At 41.6% G+C, this 19976-nt stretch overlaps 2 protein-coding genes across 2 annotated transcripts; one reads left to right on the top strand and one right to left on the bottom strand.

Moving 5' to 3' along the window:
• Positions 1–394: 394 nt before the first annotated feature.
• On the top strand, positions 395–2180 carry LOC110181808 (protein SPT2 homolog). Its single transcript, XM_020949695.2, has 3 exons — positions 395–564; positions 667–1510; positions 1685–2180. The coding sequence occupies exons 1-3, from the start codon at positions 505–507 to the stop codon at positions 1768–1770; spliced, it is 990 nt and encodes a 329-aa protein (XP_020805354.2). The 5' UTR covers positions 395–504; the 3' UTR covers positions 1771–2180.
• Positions 2181–5803: 3623 nt separating this feature from the next.
• LOC110181809 (uncharacterized) lies at positions 5804–7029 on the bottom strand. Its single transcript, XM_020949696.2, has one exon. The coding sequence runs from the start codon at positions 6945–6947 to the stop codon at positions 5958–5960; it is 990 nt and encodes a 329-aa protein (XP_020805355.2). The 5' UTR covers positions 6948–7029; the 3' UTR covers positions 5804–5957.
• Between the last annotated feature and the right edge of the window lie 12947 nt (positions 7030–19976).

Raw genomic sequence — 19976 nt, 5'->3', positions numbered from 1 at the left:
TTCCGGAATATGGAGAAACTATTTTAATGGAAAGAGCGTGTCCTTGCTGAATGAAATGAAAAACACATTTTTGATTTAATTATTTGCATTTTATTTTATTTTTATTTGTTGTTGCTATTGTGCTATTTATTCATTTCATTCCCTGAGCTGGATCCAGCTCATCCGGCTCATCCCTCCCAGCCAGCTGTCACGCTAGCTGCTTTATTGATTTGTTTGTTTGCAAACAAAAGAAGTCCTGGGACCAGGATACCCAAACAGGAAGCATGTGAGCCTGTGGAGCAGTGTTAGTTTCACCAAATCCATGTTGATCCCTGACTCCAATTATAGGGGGGGGGGGTAATATTTGAAAAAAACCAAACAGAGCCGGTGTTCCATGCAAACAATGTCAGTTATCGCCAGCGATTGTTATCGACTTTCTACTCGGTCACTCATTCCCTTTGCTGTCAAATGAAAACATTCCTTTTTCTATAAACAACATTTTAGAGTTAATTGAAACGTTTTAGCATGGATTTCGTGGGGTTGCTGCATTACGCAAAACTGAGGGCGGACGCGACCAAGGAGCAGGTAATGAAACTCCTTAGAGTAGGAAGCTTCCGCACTTAATCGGGATAACGTAGTAGTTCCTGATTCCTGCCACTGTACTGTACTGATTACATCTTCCACTAGCCTCAAGATGGTAGATTCTATAGCACAAAATACTCGCCACCAAAGAAGGTGAGCAGGAAGGGTAAACAGCTCTCAAACAACATCCAAAAGTTCCTCAAGAAGAAGGAGGACGAGGAGGCGGCGGCAGAGGCCGAGAAAAGCGGCAAACAAAATCAAAATGCGGCCAAGATGATGGCCAAGCACGTTGATAAGTCAAACAATAAGACAAACAATAATATTGGCAATATGGAAAAGGTGACCAACGAGATTGCCGACGGCCAGAACGATGACTATGGCTACACCTCCAAGGAGGCAAATGTCCTGTATGAAAAGTATCTGGAGAAAGTGCAGCATGTAAAGGAAAATAAGAGCTTTGCACCGAGTCAACCGCGTTCAGTGCGCGATCTTTCCGGGATTAGAGAACGCGTCAAGGCGGCCATCGATCGTGAAGTTCAAGAGGGCAAGACACGTTCCAAGCGCAGTGCCAGTGTTATGGTGCCCAGAAGCAGAAGCAGGAGCAGGAGCAGGTGCAGCCGTGGAGCAACCAAGGAAGAATCCGGCTCTAGCTCGAGCTCCTCTCGTCGTTCCCGTTCTTCTACTAGAAATTCCGTGGCAAATAGTACACGCTCCAGGAGCAAACATATAACCAAGATTGTCGTGGATTCCAAGTCAGTAAAAGAGGTGGAGAAACCTAGCTCCAGTGACAGTAACTTCAAGGTGCCACGAAGCTCTCGCAATCGGAAGAAGGCTAAGGACGAGTTGCCGGTAAAGGATCGTCCTTCTGGCTCGGAATCCTCGGCCAAGAAGCGTAAATTTCCGACAGAACATAACGATACATCGAAACAAGAGCAGCCAGATAAGAAAAGTAAGTGGTGGGGATTTAATGTAATGTACATATGCCGAAAGAAAAAGTCAGATACCGTATGGATTATTTCCATTATAATTACTTAAGAATTTCACTTTCTAAGCATCTAGTATCGATATATGTACATTTTTCTTATGAATTTCATATAAATCTAATCCTTTTTCACGTTCAAAGAACGCAAAGGACGACCTACTGCTCCGGCTGCACTTTCAAACTATGAAAACGAAGAGACAGTCAAAGAGCAAAGTTTACGACAATAGTTGAATACTTTGCCACCTGACTACAGGGGGGGATGAGGAGAGGGATGGGGCACAGCGAGGTGAGAACAGGAGAACCTAAATGGAAGGAAGAGTAGTAGCATCGCCTGGGGTCCAATCTATATACTTCTGGCCACCGTCACCTTTTCCGTCAGCTTCATGGGGACAGTGTCGTCGTTACTTTCTTGTCGACACTGGGAGGCGACTCTTGCGGACAGTCTTGCACCTGCCTCACCACCTGACTGTGCTCTTTCTTCACCTACTGTTCCTACTTTTGCTTCAGCTTCATCTTCTCTTCTACACGAAAGAGTGATGCCAAGAGGCCAGAACCCTACACTGAATGAATGAAAAACAAAACCCTGAAGTCTAAGAATATAATAAAAGGCTGAACAAAGTTTTCTGAGCATTAAATTGTAATTTCTATGATATCCTATGTATTGAAATTGATGTAGTATTTGTTCTTATTGCAGTTCCTTAAAATTTCATTGATGAAAAACAGGATATACCTATTCTACAGCACTGACGACTTCCAAATCCAGCTCCTCTAGCCTCCTGCCTCCTGCCATCAAGTCCAAAGTCTGTTCATTAGAGCCAGTTGGCTTTGGGGCAAAATGCCCGCAGCTTTTCACCTTGCGATAGATGGCAGGAAAAACAATAATAACCTTTTGCCGCTGTGGGTGAGGTCACGGATCGATGCTAGACCCGGGGTCAAAGTGACTGCGCAGTTTGTACGTGTGTTATTCCAAGTGGAGGAGGAGGAGGAGTGGAGTCCATCGCTGGAAACATCAAAGCGCATCTGAAATGGCTTAGAACCCATAAATTACCGCTAAATGGGGGAGCATTTAAAGTCAGGCATACGCACATACAATATATCCCCTGTGTATATATATATACATATCCACCTATATCCTTGCTCACTCATCCTTGGCCTGTGTGCGTGCGACAATTGCTGTGCCTGTGCTCTCGGTTTCCGTCTCCGCTTCCGTCTCAAGGAGCAAGAAATTCAAAAATCGAAAATGGCGAACATTTTCAAGGCTGTCTGTCTGTCTGGTTGAATGCACGGGAAATGGGAATCGGCAATTAGTGTGGCGGCCGTTAACGGAGATGGAGATCCTCCACATCAGATGGCAGATAAAGTACGTAACGATTTGACTGAGTCAAAAGAATGACAGCTGAGGGGACCAGGACCAAAAAGGAGGGCTGCTGTAAATGTCCAAAGCGCAACAGTGCGTATGAGCAATTCCGGAATAGTTTCAGTCCCAGTCCCAGGCTTAGGCACGTGGCCTACGCATCAGCAAGGACATGGCAGGACAGGAAAGTAAGAACTTCTCCCTTTTCTGAGTGCACAACCGAGAGAGAGTCCAGCTCATTTGCCACAGACATTGCAAGAGTTTCAAATATTTGCAGCAACTATTTTGACCGAAAAGCAGAGCTTCTTTGATGTCCGACCCTCTGCTCCCATTCCAAAAGAGATTCCTTCATTCCCAATCCGATTGCGTCTACTAGAAGTTGCTACTGCTTCTCCTCTTCCAGCTTTGACCAGCAAATGCAAATTACTTTGCATCTGGGGCATTCTATAATTGGCGTTCCTTTCGATCGATTGCATTCCGGATTTGCGGTTGACTGACGCCACGACACCTTGCCACATCGTACCTGATTGCAATCATCGAGTCCAACCAGGACCTGCATCCCTCTGCTGATGATCCGATTAAGGTAAACGCAGCGCATTAACGCTGTGCCAGTGTGATTAATGTGAATTCATGTCTGGTCTCACCTCTGCCAGTAAATACCGTTCGTAATGAGCCTTAAAACTGCAGGCAGGACTCTGGAGTGTGCGTCCTTAATCGCTTACTGCAACCACTCAAAGTTCGCCGCCCCATTTAGCGAAAAGTACTCTCCACGAAACACTTTTACCGCTCCTTGCCGCGATGCTAATCAAAATGTAACGACTTCTGTGCAATTAAAGTCGAAACATGGCGGCAGATGGAGGCGGATACACGGGCTTACGGTTGCAAAACTGGGATCCTGGAACGACATTTGCCATCATTTCCATTTGTATTCATGGCACCGGAACACATATACACACCACTAGCTTACACTAATACTTGAATATCCTAGTCCCTAGTCATCATCCTGCGTTGTTGTTGTTTTTTTTATTTTTTGGCGTTGTTTGCTTTTGCAAAACGCGCTCAGTGCCAACTTTTTCTGGTATGCAAATGAATGACATGACGATGACACGGCGAGTTAGTTACTGTCACAGCCACAGCCGCAGCCGTGCACACTGACACTTTCATGTGTCAGACAGGACTATATATATACATATATTTATATACTATATACACACCGAACACCCACAATCCGTCTATTTCCTCAAAAAGTCGTCCGTGTTCCTTTGTCGGCGACAGTTGCTCACTTTGAGAGGCATTGACATGCCGGGCACAAAAAGAGAGAGTAATATAGCCAAGGAATTGGAGTATACGAATAGGAAAATACCCTTGGGAGAGATAAGAAAGGTATCTGGGCGTAGTAAGGATTATCAGTAGGGAATTCTGGGATCTACACTCAGTGATAGGTGGAACCCAACTCCTTTGGAAGTATCCAATCTATATTATATCCTTCTATCACTAGAGAATCAACCTTCTCCATCAGTATCCTTAGCTGATTTTTACTAGGATTTAACACAGTTGAAGAAATTATAACCTATAATTAGTTCTAATCCAATTAAGATCATAGAAACATGGTTTCCCTTAAACCCTTCAAGTAGTGGCACCTCCTGATTGGTCATGCCCCAAGTATCCAGGGTATCACTGCTGTTGCCATGAGCTAGCGGAAATAATAAAATGCAAAAATATTATTTTTTAATTAAGTCATAATAGCAGTGTCTGGCAAAACCAGGGACCAGGGACCAGGGACTAATCGGGCAGGGCTGCAGGGCTTAGAAGCGGGCTGCTCCTGGAGCTACTCCTATTCCCTGGTCCTGCTCCTGCTCCTGCCCATCCCTGTCCTGCTGCCTTTGAATGCTGTGTGAATGCTAATGACCTGGAGAGAGGGAGGGGGTAGATAATGTCCTGGGAGGAGAAGGCGGAAAAAGGACGTGCTCACAGTTTTCGACAACGCGCACGCAGTTTGCATATTTTCACATCATTTTGCATTGCTTCAAGGACACAGCTCGAGCTGTGAGTGGGCGTAGGCACAATTGGACTCCGCAAATTGCAGGACCTCCACCAAGGACAGTGAGACCGAGAGAGATAAAAAGAGAGCTAAAAGGGAGAAGAAAACCAACAGCGAGAGGAGGCGTAATCTAAACTGTAATTATTTGTATCGAAGGGACGTCAAAAGGGACCGGAAATTTGAGGTTTTCCAAAGCTCTGGCCCCCACTTTCCCCATCCTTGCTCTCCTCCTGGTCCTTGTCCCTTTCTCTTGATTATTCGTCATTCATTTAATCAATCAATTAATCAAAAGTTAGTGTCCCTCTCAGAGAAGGGAAGCGGAGCGTAGGCTGGGGAAAACGCTTAAGGGGTTTATTGGAAGAAATTAAATTTAATTTTTACGCTAATGAGAATCTCATCTCCTGCCACCAAAGAGAGAGAGGAGAGTGGGGAAAGGGATGAAACCACGTGGAGCCTCTGATAAACTGTTGTCGAGTCTGACGTGTGTGTGCGAGTGTAATTTCTGAGTGTAATTCCGTAATTTGTTGTGGCAGCCAGAAAGTAATTTCGTCTTTCGTGGCTTTTGGATTTGCGGCAAGAGTTCTCGACTTTGGTAAGACTTTTTATTACAATTCCCACTTATTCATAAATCATGGCTGGACGAACTCTCTCCTCTGTGGGTGTGTGTGTGTGTGTCTTGTGTGTATCTTTTCGCCTCATTTGGCTCAGGACTTCAGAATTAATCAAACCCGAAATGAGTTCTCAGCGCTTTCTCTCCCTCTGTTTTTCTCAGAATACTTTCCCTTTTTGCCCTGAAAAACTACATAACGATACAGGAATTCAGAGAATTTTCCTAAAGTTTCTTGTAATTATAAAAGGAATTAAGTGTTCTTGAAATCGGTAATCCACTCCGCTTACTCTTTGATTTATTGAGGCAAAAATGAAGCCCAATAAAGGCTCCAATGGTTAAGTTCGAACTGCGTAAACACAATAAAGTAAATTTAATGGCATCGCTGGCAAGGCATGGGCTGGATTCCTTTTTAGAATAAATCAGGATTGGGCTCTTCGTATCGATTGCTGCGCAGATGAGCCGGCAGAACTGGAGTCTGATCCTGTCCATGTGGAACGCCACCCTGGCGAAGGGAACGACGCTCCCGTCGCATATTCCAGTGAAGACTGTACAGCTCCTCGTCCTCGGACTCTACAGACTCCCGGGCACGCCTAGATGTCGATGGCCTCTCAGTGCCTTTATTTCGCTTCTGCATTTGGCGCTTCACTTCCAGTTTTGTCACGGAGATGGAATCACCCGGACGGGCCTGCATCTTGGGCGGAGTATCGGACACGACCATGCTGCTGCCAGAGCTGCTCTCACCCCGCAATCCGGAACTTCGCAAATTGCGCTCCTTCTGCTGCCGTGTGATGGTTCCACGTGGTTTAAGGAACTCCATTGGTGGCAACTGATTCTCCAGGCGTTGCTTGACCGTAGCGGCAATGCTGGAACCAGTTTGGGGAACGGTCGGTGCATCTCTAGTTAGCTTGGTCAAAGTTTCCAAAGGTTTCTTCAAATCAAAGTTGGACCAAAGGTTGCCCATCGTTTCGGGCGATGTGCTATCGGGTGGCATAACCGTAGGAGGCTCTGTGGAGCTAGTGGCTTCTACATCCAGAAAGTCCAAGCGATCCACAAAATAGGGCTTCACCGGCGGCCCTGTGGCCTTGCCGGGCATCATCTGGAACTCGATTAGCTGAAGCTTATACAAGTTGAGCTTGTAACGAAGGCTCCGCATTCGGCTGCGGACGAAGGCTGGACTTAGGTGACTGCCCATACCAGCGGCAATCTCCTCCCAGGCCCGGTTCTTACGTTCCGCATCGCTGTGCTCCGTCAGTGAGGTGTTCCACAGGCAGGGCTTCGACTTATAGAGATCGATTAGACGGAGGTTAAACTCCTGCTCCTGGCTGGAGGGAAGCTGCGAGGCGGCCTTGCTTTTGGCCGACTCGCGGCGTTGTTTTTCCAGACGACGTGCCTCCATCATTTTGGGAACTGGCTCTGAGAGAAGAGTGCTTACAACTGTCAGCCTTTCCAGGGCCAACTCGGTTGTCTCCTATCGAAAGTGGCTTACTTTGGAGGGAGCCTGCCTAAAGGGGAGTCAGTTTTCCAAAGGGGGGAAGTAAATTCTCAGAGGGAAGTACGTTTGAGGAGGTGCAAATTGGCAGCTGGCAAGAAGGAGCTCTGTCTCTGTGAGCTCTTGCATGCCATGCATGATGCCATCACTCACATGCTTGAGCGCATCCGCATAATTTCACTTGCGTCAAGCAGGACGTCGGAGGCAGGTCCTTGATGGCTCAAAAGACAGCAGAATGTGGCAGCCACATAGTTGACAAGGCAGCAGTCAAAGGAGTACAGAGGAGACGTCTCAGGGAAGCTGCATGGTCATAAACAGCTTGTGAGTGCTTCCAGTGCTACCGCAAGCAGAATTACTTAAAAAAAAAACAAACAATAATTTAATATAAAAACAAGAAAGGAAGCTATCTTCGGGACGCCGAAGTTTTAATACCCTTGCAGATTTAAATTCGGTCACTAGGAGGTAATACAATATAAATTATATATATTTATGTTAAAAAACAATAAAGTCATGCCTGCTTTTATTTAATTCACCGTTTTGTATTTTCCTCTATCTATATAGTAGTCAGATTTTCAGAAAATTTTACACAAAATTCTAGATTAATATGTAGTTGCTATATATCAAATTTGATAAAAATCTGTTTAAAACTGGAAAAGTTATAATTTTTTTCTTACAATTTTCCGATCGTTCCTATGGCAACTATATATATGTATATATATAGTTCACCGATTCGCCATGCTCCGACTTATATACTACTAAAATTATATAGTATATATATATATATATATATATATATATATATATATATAATATATATATAGTTTCATTCAAATAGCTTGCTCTTAAATTTGTTCCAAAACAAATCTCGCACATCTGTACATATGATTCCCAACTTGTTCTAACATCCCCGGAACGAAGTGACTGCTGCCGGCCACGTCTTAGAAAAGTGTTGTGTTACAAAAGTTGCAAGTCATTGTTTATTAGTGTTCGAAGTTAGTCACTGATTTAACATATTTACTTGTTATAGATACTTACTGATCATAGTTACTTACTTGTCTTAGATACTGACTTTTCAGAGTTACTTGCTGCTCACTGTTCAGAGTTACTTGCTGCTCATAGATACTTACTGATCATAGTTAATTACTGGTCTTAGCTAATTACTGGTCATAGTTAATTGCTGATCATTGTTCTATAAATCGTCCGATTGTTCCTATGTCAGCTTTATATATCTATATATATAGTCCTTCGATTCGACATGCTCCGACTTATATACTAGTAAAATAATATAGAAGTCTAACGTCATAGTTTCATTCAAATAGCTCGTAAATTTGTTCCAAAACTTACCTCGCACATCAGTGCATATGATTCCCAACCTGTTCTAACATCCCCAGAACGAAGTGACTGCTGCCGGCCACGTCTTAGAAATGTGTTGTGTTACAAAAGTTGCAAGTCATTGTTTACTAGTGTTCAAAGTTAGTAACTGATCATAAATACTTACTGGTCATAGATACTTACTGCTCAGAGTTACTTACTGCTTATAGATACTCACTGTTCAGAGTTAATTACTGGTCATAGATACTTACTGTTCAGAGTTAATTGCTGGTCATAGATACTTACTGTTCAAAGTTACTTACTGATCATAGATTCTTACTGTTCAGAGATAATTACTGATCATAGTTATTTACTTACTTACTGGTCATAGATATTTACTGCTGATAGTTGCTTATTGCTCGTAGATACCTACTGTTCATAGTAAATACCTGGTCTTAGTTAATTACTGATCATAGTTACTCAATGTTAATTGATACGTACTGATCATAGTAATTACTGGTCATAGTCAATTACTGATCATAGTTACTTAATGTTCATCGATATTTACTGATCATAGCTAATGTTCATTGATATTTACTGATCTGGCCCATTCCGACTTAAATAAGAGGGAGACGCTAAACATTTTCCCAGCAATACCCTTAATCAATTATGATTTGTGACCCTTGTACGGTTTTCATTATTTATCTTTTATTGATTAATCAGTGGTAATTAACCAGAGTACAAGAGAAAGGGTGCTTTAACTCTATAAAAAGGTATTAATAACCATATTGCATTATAATCCTAGATAATTACGTTCCTTAAACATTTTCCACACAATTCCCTTAAGGCAATTAACATTTGTGAACTTTTCTGCCTCTTGTTGTTAACCTTTTATCATTAAATCAGCAGTAATTAACCAGAATTAAATACTTTACATAATACTTAAATAATACAATTTTAAAATAATATAAAATGTATATAAATCACTGATAATATATTTAAGTATATATTTTTCATGCAATCTCTTTAATCCATTATGATTTGTGACCCTTTTTCTGCCTCTTATTGTTTATCTATTTTCACCAAATCAGTGGTAATTAAACAGAATACAAAAACAGGCATGGAAATGGCAATAAAAGAAATATTTAATGCATTATATAATATACATAAAGAATGCATAGATAATTAAGTTATCTAAACATTTACTACGCAGTCCCCTTTGGTAAAATAACATTTGTGACCTTTTTTCTCTCCTTTTTGATTACCTGCTATCGCTCAGGCAGAGTTAATTGACTGTATAGCTAACCCGGATTAATATAATCGATATATAATCCTTAATTAATTAAAGGAACTTAAACATGGACATCACTGACTCTTGAAGGTCCTCAAAAGTATGCAACAATTTCGAAACACAATTAAATCTGTGATTTCAGAAATCAGGCACTGACATCCATCATCAGCCTTCAATGGCATCTTGTGAAATCCATGTCCGGTAACTACTCTGAGGGGAGGACATTGGAAAAGGTAGCCTTCGAGTAGGAAATTTTAATTAAGTTCTGTTTCCACACGTGTCTGCCCTGAGAGGATTTCAGAGATGGTGACATTTCGATTCGCCTCATTCGTCAAATGCAAATGTTGCCCAAATAACGATGGATTTAAATCAACAAGAATTGTATTGTGTGTGTGTGTGTGTGTGTGTGTATACCATTTTCATTTTTACAACCAGTTTCAGCCCCAGCTTTTCCGCTTTAATTCTCCTTCCCAAGTTGACATTTTGCAATTGCAAATTCGAATTTTGCCATTTTTGGCAACTAACGAACGTGAGTAATTAGGCCTAATTGGCGTGGCGCAACTCGCACGTTTTTGCATAATTCAACAATGAATATTTGGCGGAAACTACACAACGAAATATAGACCGATGTTATGCGTAAATAGTCCGGAAGGGGAAACTCCACTTGATTTGATCCAGGACTCCAGGCGTTCCCAGGACCACCCTGGGACTCTCTACTAATTGGTGGCTGTGTATGCCTCATGTCACACTTAATGCGTGTCGCAGTCTTGCTTAATTCCAGCTCAAAGCACAGTGAAAATGGAGGGGGTGCGGGGGGGAGATAAACAATATAACCACTGAATCAAATTAGTTGGCAAGTTCCCTGAGGAACTCCTCCCTGCATGCCCCACCACTACTAATTATAATGCAGTTTTAATGCGACTTTTGTGTGTACGTTGTATTGCGTTCGCGAGTTTTTATAATCGGCTTAAGTGCGTTTACCATTGAGTACTTAATCGCTTTAAACAGTTATGTGGATTATAGTTCCATCGTTACATATGTATTACATATGCATTACACATGAATTAAATAAAAATTAAATGGATTGCAAGAATATGGCAATCTGTTTACCTTTTTTGTCCCTGGCTCAGTTCTCTTGATCCAATTTCGGTCTGTTATTTCCCGGAAAAGCAGCAAGCAGACAGGGCTTAAGAAAGGGAAAATCCCGTCATGGAAAAAGCTCAATCGGGTGTCAACAGTAAAACAATTATCTGAAGATGAAAATAAGAGCGAAAATATTGTTTATACAGCATTCTATTGAGCCTCTTGGCTTGTTTTTTTGTTATTTCTCTGGCCGTTGACAATGGGGATTCCTCTGCTTATGCTTTGGCCAAGATAAACTTTTATTTTTAGAGTATATTGCTCTCTTTTTTTTTTTTGTCAACTTTGCAGCTAGAAGTTTTTGGATAATAATTCGACCGCCAGGTTGCGTCCCGGACATTCCCAAATAGACAAACGAAAATTTAATAAAGACAGCACCCGGAGCAAGTCTGGTAATTGAGTTTTGATGGTCGAAATGTCAGGCGCCTGGGCCGACCACATCTGTTGCCAGTCAGCATGGTAGCCCAAGCACAGCATGTAAATAAGGTCCACCCGCAGCTGGACGGGATGCGGGATGCGGGATGCGGGATGCCCACCCGGTTGCCATTGCTGCCTAACGACTTCCATTTGTTGCCAATATTCGGAGTCATCGTGGGGTTCCACTTCCATCCTGGTCAGAGGCCGAATACTTGTTTAGTTAAATTCTCATTCTTTAGTTCCACTTGTCTCTTTCGAAATGTCCTATCAATTTCTGGAGGAGGAAAGGGAGGATTTAAGAGTGGTGTACTTGGAACACATTTCAATATTCACTATGGTTAAGCATATATATAACATTAATGAAGGATCTAGGATGACTGCAGTTGGTCTTTGTAAATTTAATAGGAATCCTGAGAAACTATTTGTACCCGGAGAGAGAAGCTCCATTCTCCAGGGAATGCATGTGGCCACCAATTCCACCTCTTTCCAAGGTAAAGCCATAGAACATGTTCTTAATAATCCCAGGAAACAATTGTTTTGGCCACATTTTCATTAATGCTATTTGTGAAGCCTCAAAGGAGCAACTGCATTCCATAACAGGAGAGTACATTGAGTGATGAGTGCTTCATTCTGGGCTTAGCGTGTGTTTTACAAAAAAACAAAAAGTTGTTTCAAAATTGTTCCTCGAATTTTGTCAGGGAATTAAATTTCATAAAACATTTTAAACCAGTGCTGAAAAAATTGCTGAATATTAGCTATAGGTAATACCTGAGAAGAAAAAGATATACTTTATGCCAAATATATAAAGAGTCTTAGAATAGGATAAAGAATTTTATGAGATCTACATAAAATATATAACTTCATGGTATATAAATCTATCAACAAAAGATATACAGTTCCTGGTAAATAAATATAATATTTAATACCCTAAACATATGCTTAATAATTATAATAAAAAAAGTAATAATTATATATTAAAACTAGGAATATAATTAATATAAGACTAAAATTAATATGGATTAGTTTGAACTGAATATTTAATTCAATTCTTATAAATTCAACAGAGTTGATTACACGATTTTATATTATTTTATATTATCATTTTTAGAGCCTTATTCTATAAACCTAAGGAGGTTCTATACCCTTTAAAAAATATCTCTTTAAAAAATAAAATTCTCACTAGGGATTCTGGGGATTCTGAGGATTCTGAGGATTCTGAGGATTCGGGGTACGCCAGGTGTGCTCTGGCTGGGAATACGCTGGAAATCCGTGGCAGGAAATCAAAAATATACCCAGCTGACGCCATAAATGAGATAACAAGTTTGTAATTTCGCCATAATTGTGGGGGTCTTGGGAAATTGGGAAGCCAATAAGCCCGCTCCTTAACCTGGGCCTCACCTCTCACCTCATATCCCTCCTTCCCCCTCAGCTGCTGTATTAATTTTTATTAAAATCAAAATCGCATATTTTTCATCTGCTGCTGACACACAATGGTTGGAAAAGAAAAGTTTTGTTTTCTGCCGACGCAATGCGGAATGCGGCAAGGGGAAAGGAGAAATGGGAATTGGGGTATGGGATATCCTGGATCCAGGCCAGTGGCAGGATACGGAGGCGCGCACACACACACGTGCTGACAACAAGCCAATTAGGCCTGTGCCTCGCCAGCAAAATGAAAAAAATGACAGCCACATTAAGCCTGCTATGCCAGGAGCAGCAGGATACGTTATGCGGAATACGGAATCCTGGCAGTCGACATCATCAGATGTGCCTCCCAATTGGAGCTTGATGCCCGGCAAAAGAGTGGCCAATAAACAATTTTATATTCATTTGATTCAATTGTGATTGTGTGTGTGTGTGTGTGTGTGTGTCTATCTGGCTATGATTTTCAACCGGACAATGACTCCTGGGGCAACCCACTCGTGCGAATATTTTGGCATCCATTCCAATGGCCAGCCAAGTCAGTTAATTTCCATTACACTGCGTCCACATCGATGGGGATGATCAGCAACATCATCATCTTCATCATCGTCAGGCTCATCCTCAGGGCCCCCGCTCAATTCGATTAAAAACTTTAATGAAACTGGATTCTCTCCCCGTTTTTTGCCCCTTCAATGTTAGACAAACAAAGCAATAAACATTCCTTCCACACAGCTCGTTGTTGGCCAGGACACCAACTGTTGTATTCTTTGTTGGTTTTGCCGCTCCAACGACAACGACAAGGACGAGGACTACGCACTTGTGCAGGACATTTCCAGCCGTGGGCAGTCGCCAGAAATATTTATTATATTGTAAATATAATAAATAGAAAGGCCTTTGTGCGCATTGTTGGCAAAATCAAAGTCGACATCCCCCAGGGCACACACACATGGCACACACACATGACACACACACATGACACACACACACACACACACATAGAGAAAGACTAAAGCTGGAAAAGGTATTTCTGTTGTTTTATGTGGCAGTCATCGGTATCATCGCCCCTCACATGCTGAAATTGATATGTCATTGTGCGGATTTGTTGAGGATTTTCGAAATTAATTGCGCTTAGAGTGTGCGAAATGTGAGGTGACAGTGCTAAACTGGCACCAGATCCTCCCACGCCCCTAGACCAGGATTCCACTGCATAGTCCAAATATAATGACAATTTTTGGGGCATTCTCACATTTTCATTATACTATTTCAATATTAAATTGTATCCATTTGACTTTAAATAGGAATGTTAAATGCCGATAAAAGCTAAGTGGCTTAAAGGAGGAGAAAGCCAAGTCATTAGGGATTATATTGTTTTATATTTTATTAGTTTTATAGTATAGTATAGGAAAATGCAATTGGAAAGCTGCTGCTAAAATACATTAAGTGGGAATTGAATTATATAGGAACGTTATTCTTAACCTTAACTATAAGTGGTTAATAAAAGGTTAACCATATAACTTGTCAATGTTTAATTTCTTTTTTACTAAAAATATGTTCAATTGTTTTTAAAAAACAACAAGTTCCTGATTAAATTCAAAGTAAGAGTAAACCTTAACCGGCCATTAAGAATGTTGTCCTTAAAATAAACCTAGGTTAACTTGTCGAATTTTATTCTGTGAATTCTGAAAGCCTCTCAGCTGCTATAACCCCTAAAAAACACTGAAAAGGGACACATAATGTTGTAATTAAATGAAAAGTTAATGTTAGCCTAAGGTGACATGGTGAAAGTGACCCTAAAAAAGTCCAAATAACACATTTTCTTATACATTTAAGGACATTTTAGTTGCTTTCCCGTATGGGTCAAGTGGATGGGGATATGCCAGACCCTCGTGTCCATGAAAACCACAACATTAAACGGATCTTCAGCCGCGGAAGCTGCGGCTTGGGGGCACAGGAAAACACTTTTGGGGGGTGAAGTGGAATAACAGGAGAGTGTGTGTGGCCCGCAATCCATTTATCCCAGAGCTTGTGTGGTTCGCATGTGAGTGTGTGTGTGCGGATCTCATTAAAAATTCAATAAATTTATTTAAAAAAAAATGTTGGGAAAGAATGCAGCTTTTTTTCGTATTTAGCCGCAGGCGGCAGGCGGCAAACGAAATGCTGGCCATTCGCTGGCCATAAATGAAAATAAATTGTGCCCAGTTGGGAAACAGCTCGTTTAAGTTCTGGCCAGCACACACACACGCACATTTTGGGCCAGGCTTAAAGTGAAAATGGAGCGGAAATGAAACGCGAGTGGGTGGGAAAAAGGCGGGGCATTGGAAAGGTCAAAGCGAAATGTGTGAGCTGCCAATGAAAAATATGGACACGATTTGATTTCACCGACAAGGTTATTGCTGATGATGATGTCGTTGCTCATGATGGTTCGTCCTGATGATGTTGATGTTGATTTATCGTCCCTGGATACAGGACTTGTTCCTGTTTCCGTTCCTGTTCGCCTTCCTGTTCCCATTCCACGTTCCCCTTCCTGTTTCCATTTTTGGAGTGACAAAGAACCCGCTGGTCTGTGACAAATGCCTAAAAGTGGCCGAGTCGACGGTTTCCTGGTCAATGTCTCAGGAAGCCGCACATTGGTTCGGGCTGGCAGGACATAAAATCCAAAGTCCTGAAACTGCGGCGTTAACACAAATCGAGCCATGGAACCAAGGGATAAGTACCAAAGTACGCCGAGTCCTGGCCAAGGCTGTCAGTTTCCGCATCGCTAGCCTTGACTCCTTTTTAGCTGTGTGAAAAATATCTCTCTGTTGTTTGTGTATTTTGTTTCTTTTTTTCTGTCCACATAAAAATGTTGTAAAACAAAGCGCGGTCCTGGAAAAGAACCATCAACTAAATGCCTGACACGTGACATGAGGAGGACAAACAGGAAGCAAAAGAAGCGGAAAAAATGAGAAAAAAGCTAGGATAGAAAGGATAAAGTCCTGCCTCTTTGTTGTCCTGATTTTCTTACTTGAGCTAATTCCCTAACAGACTTTATACACTGTGTATTCTGACCAAAAGAGTAAGCTTTCCACAATATTCCGGCTGCAGGACGTTGCATTTTGAAACTAACGAGTCCTTGAGGATATTGTGAAGCCGCAATTAGTCTGCCCAATAATAATCATGGCCAACACCGACAGACCAATCATCAGAGCGAAATGCAGTCACGTATATTGGCCACAAATACCAACCAGAGTCATGTCGATCGCAATCAATTTTCCCACAATGTTTAGCTCAGCTTTCGCTTTGTGCTCCTAGCTGCCTTGCTCCTTTCGTCCTTGCTCCTTTGCTCCTTTGCTCCTTGCAGCTGCTACTCCGAGATGATTGTGTGGACATATTCACGGGAGATTTGCTCGCTCCAGGGGTGCAACTCAATCCTGACCCAAAATTCATTGCCCAGGAATTTCATTTATACTGTTGACTTTGTTGTGGTTTGCTATAACCAAAAACCAGTCACTCTCTGGTTTTTGCTTCAAGTCTGAAACTTGCAACAAATCCATCCAAATTATGACCTAAAACAATAATTTTTAGATGGAAGTTTGCTATATTTTCACGCTGCCAACTTAGACTTTGTTTCCGTTATGATTTTTGATTTTTTTTTTACTGTGTGTGAATTAAGCATCCGATTGTGGGAATTTCAAGTGGAAGCGAAAGACAAAGACATCGCAAGCAACAATTGTGGTTCATCAGCAAGGACACCAGGGAGGACAATAACCGGGTCTTGCTCCTAGGAAGCTTCACAATTAATACTAAAAACTATATACATAAATGTGTAGTGTGTCGCCTAGAATTGAATTCAATCAAAATGGCAATTGTTCCCCCAAGAAGTTCTACCATTATATTTTATTGCGTTTATTCTATTTATTATTAGAAATGGTCGTGCCAATGTGGCTGGGATCTAAGATCCTGGGTCCCGAATCCGACAATTGTCCTAGTGTCAGCCCAAAGACATTAGGCCGCATTATTTGGGCTTTGGCTTTACATAATCCCCGCTTGTCTCTCCAAGAACATCACATCTCTCGTCAGCTGTGGCTCCCAGGGGGCAATGGATAGCAGAGGAGGATGCTGGAGGATGCTGGAGGATGTGCGTGCTGTGCCGGAGAGCAACAACGTAGACAGCAGCAAACACGTCAATGCCATAAGCAGACCGGGGTAGCCGCCACATCCGGAACAATGAGCTTGCCAAATAGACGGGAGGACGTGAGTAGGTGGCGTTTGCCTGTGCTCCGTGCTCCGTGCTCCAGTCTCCGAAGGTCAATGCCGGGAATAGCAGCAGTAAATTAGCAAGCCATCAGGGATGGGCTTTGTTGAATGAAAAATGTTCGCATAACCTGATGTCGGCAACAAGGGAAGTTTCCCCCCCTTAGTCCTTATGATGAATTCATCGATTTGCCAAGACTGCTGCTAAGAGATTTGTCACTAGCTAGACTTGGGGTATATATATAAATATATGTAATATTTAATACATATATATATATACCAAGACCAATCATTTGTCAAAGTTATTCTTTGCAGTTTATGAATATTCAATAACTTGGTTAGGTCTTTTGTGGCCTCAATTCGATTATGTTCTTGAACGAGCTTGCTATTGGAGGGATATGCGTGCTTTTTGGCTGTCCCAACAGTTGGATAATAATGAATGGGCCACGCACAATTAGTCCGGGGGATCACAGAACACACACAGCCTGCAACTTTTCATGGCCGATTAATGGCCGTGTCACTTGTCCGGATCCTGGACACACACATGCCTTCTAATCAGCTCTTTATAGTCAAGAATCTCGCACTGACTACTCCTTCTTCTCCTGCTCCTTGGTCTCTGTGTTGGATTATATCCTAAGGGGTGAGAAAGGCTTTCCACGCACACTTTAGCCTCATCGAAAGTGAAATTTGCGTGTGGTTTTGATTGTTTGGCAGCCCCTTCTTACCCAACCTGGTCGGATCATCATCCCCATCATCATCATCATCGTCGTCATTGTGCCGCCAGGGTTTGGCGGGTCAGCCACTTCCTTCCTTCGTTCCATCCCTTCTCCTCCCCTCTCTGGACACTTGTCGGACATATCTCTATAGTGTTTGTTTATGCCACCGATGGTTTGCCCCCCCGGCCATCCGGACAGCCTAACAGCTTCCCAGCAAGTCGAGAGAGCGTGTCGTGAATATTTATACGTATTTGATTAGAGTCTCGTTTACGGCGGAGTGTGGCCTGTATACACATATATATGTATGTATATATGTTTGGACATCTGCAAGTTTGATTAGATCAACTTCCCGGATATTGGGCGGTAACAGAATTTATCGTTTAACGTTCACTATAATTGGAGGAGCAGCTGTCGACGTCACTTAGCTAAACCCAAGAGCTAAATGTAGCCAGAGAATAGAATAAGGGGGAAATTCCACCTAAGGAAGTTAGCTATAGTTTTTGTTGTGTTCCTGTTTCATCATTTAGAAATACTCTATCTGTTGACGCTGCGAAAAAACAAGTCATGAATAAAAAAGAGGACACAGAACCCATCATCTTGAGAGGTCGCAAAAGCAGTAAGAAAAAAGTTTTCCTTTCCTCCAAAGGAGAAGCTCCTTGCGAGCTTTCTTTCTTGTGAAAAGAAGAAGGCTTTCAGGAATATAAAATAAATTAAATAACAGCTAAACTAGACGCGGGGACTCTCATAACATTGTCATATCCTGTATCTGGTTTCGTCTCCTGACCAACAACCACCAAAGGCTGTTATCCTGATTATACGAATGTGTCGCGTGGTATTTTTTCTTTTAGCCTTGTATCTGTGTGTGTGTTGGTTTCGCCATAAATTAAATTAACCAAAGCGCAAAGAAGATTTGCTGGCTCCCTCTCTCTCTCTCTCTCTCTCAGGCAGCTCGTTTAAGACCATACATCTTCCGGATCTTCCAGGACATCCGGTTGAGGATGGAAAGAGGGAGTGACTCTGTAACGACCCAAGTCGTGGACACTTTTCTGCATACGACGACAGTTTCGCCAGCGGCTGTCTGTCAGTGCACATTTGGCGCTGCCAAAGTCAAAGTTATGTGCATGAATAAAACAAATTGCAGCTTTTCGCCTCGTTTCATTACTCTTGGCCTCCTTCTTTGGGCCAATTCTGTTTGCTGACGGATTTTATGCTTAAATTCGGTATATCCTTTTTGCACACGCCTTCTCATCTGATTAATACATACGATACCAATTAGGCCTGCCGCCTGTCGATTTCTTATCCGAAATCTTAATGAATGCCGCTCTTCTCTTTATATTTCTTTCCTAGCTATTTGGTGTTTTTATGTTTCGCTCTATCTTTCTCATGCTCTCTATCTCTCTCGCTCTCTCTATCTCTCTCGCTCTCTCTATCTCACTTATTCTCTTTCTCTCGCTCTCTATCTCTATGTTTTTATTTCATTCATTCATTCAATTCATACAATAAAAATTATATATATTTATGTTAAAAAACACTGAAGTAATGCCTGCTTTCATTTCATTCACCGTTTTGCATTTTCCTATATTTTTAACGATCGTTTGTATGGCAGATATATGATATAGTCGTGCGATTTTCATACACACAAAATTCCAGATTAATTTATAATGGCTATATATCAAATTTTATGAAGATCAGTTGAATACTGGAAAAATTCTAATTTTTTTTCTTAAAATTTTCCGATTGTTCCTATGGCAGATATATATATATAAATATATAGTCCACCGATTCGCCATGCTCCGATTTATACAGTAGTAAAATTATAAATTAAAATAACTCCATAGTTTTATTCAAATAGCTTAAATTTGTTCCAAAACAAATTTCGCACGTCTGTGCATATAATTCCCAACTAGTTCTAACATCCCCGGAACGAAGTGACTTCTGCCGGCCAGGTCTCAGATATGTGTTGTGTTACAAAAGTTGCAAGTCACTGTTTATTAGTGTTCAAAGTTAGTAACTGATCATACACACTTACTAATCATAGATACTTACTAAGCATTGTTACTGGTCATAGATACTTACTGTTCAGAGTTAATTACTAGGCATAGATACTTACTGCTCATAGATACTTACTGGTCATAGATACTTACTGATCATAGTTACTTAATGTAACTAGAACTATCTATTCTCTATAATCTCTCTCTGGATATACCAGTAAGAGTTTAGATTTAGGTTTGATATATTCATTTTTCTTGCCTAGTGATTGGGAGTAGCTTTTTTTCCTTGTACTTTCTTCCTTTCACTCCCTTCCTTTCACTTTCTTCCATTCTCCCTGAAATTTTGCATGACAAGTGGACAAGGACGAGTGCTCTTTACTTGCTGGCACTCTAAAATAATTATCAGGCCCTGGCTTGTGGT

This window comes from Drosophila serrata, unplaced genomic scaffold (genome assembly GCF_035046125.1).
Source record: "Drosophila serrata isolate PLE 108 unplaced genomic scaffold, ASM3504612v1 contig_276, whole genome shotgun sequence".
Lineage (NCBI taxonomy): Eukaryota > Metazoa > Arthropoda > Insecta > Diptera > Drosophilidae > Drosophila > Drosophila serrata.
The sequence above is the reverse complement of the archived record's forward strand: the minus strand, read 5'-3'. Positions and strand labels throughout refer to the sequence as shown.